Source organism: Mastigoproctus giganteus, chromosome 13, assembly GCF_048544385.1.
Source record: "Mastigoproctus giganteus isolate SK-2022 chromosome 13, ASM4854438v1, whole genome shotgun sequence".
In the NCBI taxonomy this organism is placed as follows: domain Eukaryota; kingdom Metazoa; phylum Arthropoda; class Arachnida; order Uropygi; family Thelyphonidae; genus Mastigoproctus; species Mastigoproctus giganteus.
In genome coordinates, this window is record NC_143587.1 from 17,120,316 (window position 1) to 17,125,891 (window position 5,576).

The 5,576-nt window shown below is 35.2% G+C and overlaps 1 protein-coding gene across 1 annotated transcript; it reads right to left on the reverse strand.

The window, feature by feature from the left end:
- Positions 1 to 1,659: 1,659 nt before the first annotated feature.
- Positions 1,660 to 4,273, reverse strand: LOC150075810 (frizzled-1-like). Its single transcript, XM_090388155.1, has one exon. It carries the CDS (start codon positions 4,163 to 4,165, stop codon positions 2,438 to 2,440), a length of 1,728 nt encoding a protein of 575 aa, XP_090244281.1. The 5' UTR covers positions 4,166 to 4,273; the 3' UTR covers positions 1,660 to 2,437.
- Between the last annotated feature and the right edge of the window lie 1,303 nt (positions 4,274 to 5,576).

The following is a 5,576-nucleotide window of genomic DNA, read 5'->3' on the forward strand; positions in this document are numbered from 1 at the left end:
TGCTTTTGCAAATTCAGTAAAATTAATTTAGCAATAACCTCAAATTTAAGCCAGAGATTAACAAAGAGTTTATATATAGTCAGCCTTACTAATAATATAATGAAATGAGCAAAACATTTTTTAAAGATAGAACAGCCCCGTATATGCAAAAGTAAATCTCCCTCCAAACCAGGAGTTTTCTAACTAACTACAGGAATGTTAATGCAAATTTTAAAAAGCAATCAACCTTATATAACATCATAATGAGCCATAAAATTCATCTTATTTTCCATTAAACCCTTAATGGGAAATAAAGATTTATTTTTATAATTAAGTTTCAAAAACAGTTAGCACAACCTCTAGTTTTCCAAAATGATTCACGGTTAGAATTTTCAAACCGTGTTTGACTAATTCTCTTACTAGGCTAATTCTAGCAAAGTGCTTAGCTGTTTGTGGATTGATTATATTCTAATTTATTTTTATCATATATTTGAGTGATAAGAAACTATAGCTAATAATAATCAGTTATTGCTTTTTACAAATTTTTTTCTTGTTTGTTATTAGTAAAAAAGAAATTAATCTTCATTTTTATAAAAAAGGTTCGGTGTACAAAAATTCATTCTAGAAAGTGCAGTGATCAAGAAGAGGATGTTCCCATAGAATGAAAACAAAGCCAAATTTAAAAAAAAAAATTAATGTTTATTACTCTGGAGGAATTATAAATCTTTTTCAGAGTTCTGAAGAATGTGTTGTAACCATAGGCAAGGCTGGCCTTTATAATAATTTACTGGTTTTATTTTTTACTGCATTTTTGTAGTAAACACTTAAAAAAAAAAAATCCATTTCTGTCCTAGAAACATATATATTTTTGAAAATTCAGTGGTATCATTTGGGTCACTTTGATTTAAGTAATCTAGACAAAGGACTAGAGTAAAACTTTTTGGGGATAAGCCATTGCCCAATAATGGGCTCACTGTGGCCATGGGTCTTGGATTTTTTTTTTTAAGTTATCATTAAATCCAATTTTTTTTTAAATTTTAATTTCAGTAAGTTTAGAAAACGTCACAAATTTCTTTAAAAATATATAATTTTTAATAAAATTATCAACGTGTTTGTTTCTATTTAAATAAATATTTTTTAAAAATATTATGTAAATAACGATTACAATTAAATGTGTGCCAGGTACGAGGGTACAAGTTGTTCCTTCATTTAGGCCTATTTTGTTTTTATGACTAAACTATTTTTGTTCATATATTATTTAACTAATTAATTTTTATTATATAAGTTTGTATATTATATAACTATTTTTTAAATGATTAAATAAAGCAATATCCCGACAGATCCGAAATTTGTTCGCAAATCATAACGATATGTTGCTATTGAGTTCAATTCTATCACACATTTTAATTGTAAAAATAAATAAACTAATATATGCGAAACCAAAAAAAGAACAAACATTAAAAGATAATAAATAAATAAATAAACTTATTTATTCTTGTTATGGATGTTTTCTTGTGAAATTCATTACAAATAAAAATCAGAAGAAAAAAATTAAAGAAAAAGAAAATCAAAATTATATTCTCAATTTGGATTCATAATGCAAATGAGTGTTAAGCTATATCAAGACCAAAAGAGATTACAGGTTATCAAACTTTAAAAATTTTAATATACTCACTAGTGGTTTCTTGAAAGAATTTGATATATACATTGAATAAGAGTTATTTTTAACTGGACATTTAAACGGTTGTCTCACGTTAACTTATATACACAATTTGTCATTGAAATGAAAGTAGTTTTATATGATTACACATCTTCGGGTTCATAAAACGATGGAAACAGGAAATTGTCTAGAAAGATCTTTATATCCGATCACAGGCTAAGAAAATCTTGGCGGAAGTAGTTCTCTTGTCCTCGAGGAAATTCATGTGTGTGTGTGTGCTATTCGCTATTGCACAGTCATACATACACAAACACAAATATCGTACAATAGTTGATATAAGTAACATAAAACTAGGAATATGTTCAGAGACTAAGTTTTGTCTTTTTTTCTTTTAGATGGAAAGTGAAGTACTGGTGGACAATCTTGAGATTTTCAGGATGGAAACTTTGTTTTAGAAGCAGACACTGTTTAAATCTCTTTTATATCAGAATATGCCAATACCGTATTCTCAACTGGTAATATCTGTATCTTTAAGATGAAAATGGATGCAGTAGATGCAATTTAAAAAAGTCTCTTCTCGCTATGTACACAGTTCAGATCTTAGAATGAATTCTTTCCTGATTTTGGAGTATTCTACATCCCTATGAAGATAAGGAACTGCATACAGTCATAGTCCTACGCAACATTTTGCTTTTTGACCATGAATACCCAAGCTGTGCACGGGATAAGGCACACTTAAGTTTCATTTGGCAGTGTAATTGCAAAATATATCTCCATCCGAAGCCTGAGTATGCAATATTACACATACGACTGCGTTCCACAGATTCTCAGCCATGTTGAAAAGGTTTTTCCAGACCATATCCAGAATCCCGATGTGATGCCAACAATAAGAGTCATTAAGTACTTGACCATGAATACAGTAAATTCAGGTTTGGGCCAATACCTGTCTGTTAAATGAGGATCAACAACACATGGAATGCTATATTGGTTATGAAGGCACTTTTCCTGTTGCCATGATAACATCCAAGAGTCAAAATAAGTGGATTCATAAAAATAGCAAGCAATTACGATAATAGCAGGCACAGTATAGAGCACTGAAAATATTCCTATGCGGATCATTAATTTCTCCAATTTATCGGTTTTGGTTCCATCATGTTTCATGACAGTTCGAATGTGACATAACGATACAAAGCCTGCCATTAAAAAGATGGTACCCAGGGCAAGGTAAACGCAAAGTGGTGCCAAGACAAAACCTCGCAAAGCATCAACATTCCATATACCAATAAAGCAGACCCCGCTTAAAACATCTCCCTCCACTTTACCAAGAGCCAAGATAGTAATAGTTTTTATGGCCGGAACAGTCCAGGCAGCTAAATGGAAATACTGAGAATTATTTTCAATAGCTTCATGACCCCATTTAAGTCCTGCCGAAAGGAACCACGTAAGTGTCAGCACTACCCACCAGATGGAGCTTGCCATACTGAAAAAGTACAATGCCATAAATAGGATGGTACAAACTTCCTTTTGATTACCTTGTGTTATGGTTTTTACCATGTGTACGTTCGTCTTTCCTTCTGGAGGGTCAAAGGGTTCATTACAGGATACTTTGTCCCCCATGGCGAATCCAACCACGTAGGTGAGAGAAACAAATAAATAGCAGACAGACAGACATATTATGGGCCGTTCGGGATATCGAAAACGTTGCCGGTCCAGAAGAAAGGTCAGAACGGTAAATAACGTAGATACCATACACAATATAGCCCAGACGCCAATCCACAAGCGGGCGAAGCGTCTTTCGGACGGCCGGAAAAACATATCGTCACAGGGGGCTCCACACTGTTTTTCAACTTTACTTCCAACACGCAAAACGTAATCCACCCCAGGTGGAACCTTAAATTCTAAAGGGCAGATAAACTCCCGTCCTTTGATGAACGTATCGTTGTGTCCTAAGATCATCGGGCGTACAGTGCCTTTGTTAGGCGAACGCTCCGTGTTATTTTCGCCAACGCAAAGTTCATCGCTATCAGTTTCGGGAAATTTATCACAGTCAAGATTCTCGGGCCAACTAAATCCAAACTTGTTCATCAATCCTTCACAGCCGTTCCTTGCAGACATACACAGAGACCGGCACGGTGGAATGGCCCGGTCAATAATCGTACACACTGGAGCGTACATTGAACACAAGAAGAACTGTAAATCTGGACTACACTGGACCTTTACCAGAGGAAAGAATTGGTGCACTTCAAGACCGGCGTCCTCCTGCTTTTGGTGGTTCAATAAATTTGGCATGATAGTTTCGTTGTATTGAATATCCTTACAGAGAGGAATGGTAATGGGTTCACACCTACCGTGATGAGGTATCGTACTCTCCCGGTCTGACACTCGAGAGCTAAGTACTTGCCCCTGCACGCGGCCACCATTGTGAATCGCTGCTGTCGCATAGGCGACGAATAACAACACCGTAGCCATTACGGCCGTTCGACGATTAGAAATCCACATACAGACGCTATCTGCAGTACGGCACATAAGTCATCAATAAAAGCATCCTCAGAGATAAACGTATGGAATTAACTGAAGTTGCCAATGGCACATTTTAACACACTCGCACCAAATTCAAAACCACATTCGACTCTTGAAAACACTGTGGCTGTGAAACGGATTATATTTGCATTTGAGACATCGAAGTAGCCTAGAAGCGAGCAGCTATTGGCTAACTATGAGAAGCACGTGACTGCTTTGCTCAGATGAATGCTTCTGTTCTGATTGGCTGTGACAGTGAGGAAACACATTGAGAGGAGCAAACCGCCGTATTTCTTTGTTATGTGTTTACTGCTTAACTGTAAACTAGATAACCCCTAAATAGCTAGCGTTAAACAAATCATTTCGTGAGATCTTTAAAGCTATATTTCTAAGAAAGTAGAGAAATCTAACAGATGATAATTTGGTACAACTTATTGCCCGTTACTTACTCTACTCGACATTCATTTTGTATTTATCGCCCTCTGGCAACGAAAAACTATTGTGTGATAATTTTATTATTCAGAAGTAAAAAATAAGGCAAATAAATACAGTAGATTTTCAGAATAATGGGGATTCGAGGTGCCATTATTTCGATTTTTCCGTTATCTAGAAAATTTTATTTTTAATATATTTAATGCAAAAATAATGAAGTAAAATAAGAAATAGATTAAGAATGCAATTTTATTAGCTTCACATATAAAACATGTTGGCAATCCAATGTTATATTCTGCCATTAATACACTCCTGCTTACCCCCCCCCCCCCGTTCTATTTTTTTTTTTTTATTATATCAAGTTTAGTCAGCGCGGTAGCACAGTGGTATCGTCATCGGGATTCGAACCTGGGCCTTTTCCACACCGGATGGAAAAGGCCCGGCTTCGAATCCCGTCGATGGCGCGAGGACCTCTATGGGCTTTTTTTCACTCTGTGGCTGAGTTAGTCGGTCTCAGGCATAGATAGCAAGGTTTTTCCTCCAGCAAAACATGCAATTTACAGACATAACACACATGGGTATATGAATTAACTTCCGGGTGACCGTAATGTAATAGTTTGGATTATATCAAGTTTGTCACTATGCTTTAATGTTGTTCTTCTCTGTATGAAGTTTATTATCTTTAGGAACCACAGTGAAGGGTTTTTAATTTAAAATAATAAAAAAGAAATGTAAAACACCCGTATAATCTGGGATATCAGTACAGAATTCACTTTCAAAATGGCGAACGTAAACAAATACAGTAATCAGAGAATGTCCCCACGGATTGGAGATATGCAAATGTGTCCCAAATTCACAAAGTGGGATCGAAGGGTGACACGAGTAATTACAGATCAGTTAGTTTAACTTCTGTTCCGGGTAAAATAATGGAGTCTGGTTAAAGATGCATTGCAGGATCATCTAGACAAGACTGAGCAATAATTCA

Coding starts and splice junctions, on each gene's coding strand:
- LOC150075810 (XM_090388155.1), bottom strand. CDS start 4,165: ATGTGCCGTACTGCAGATAGCGTCTGTATGTGGATTTCTAATCGTCGA.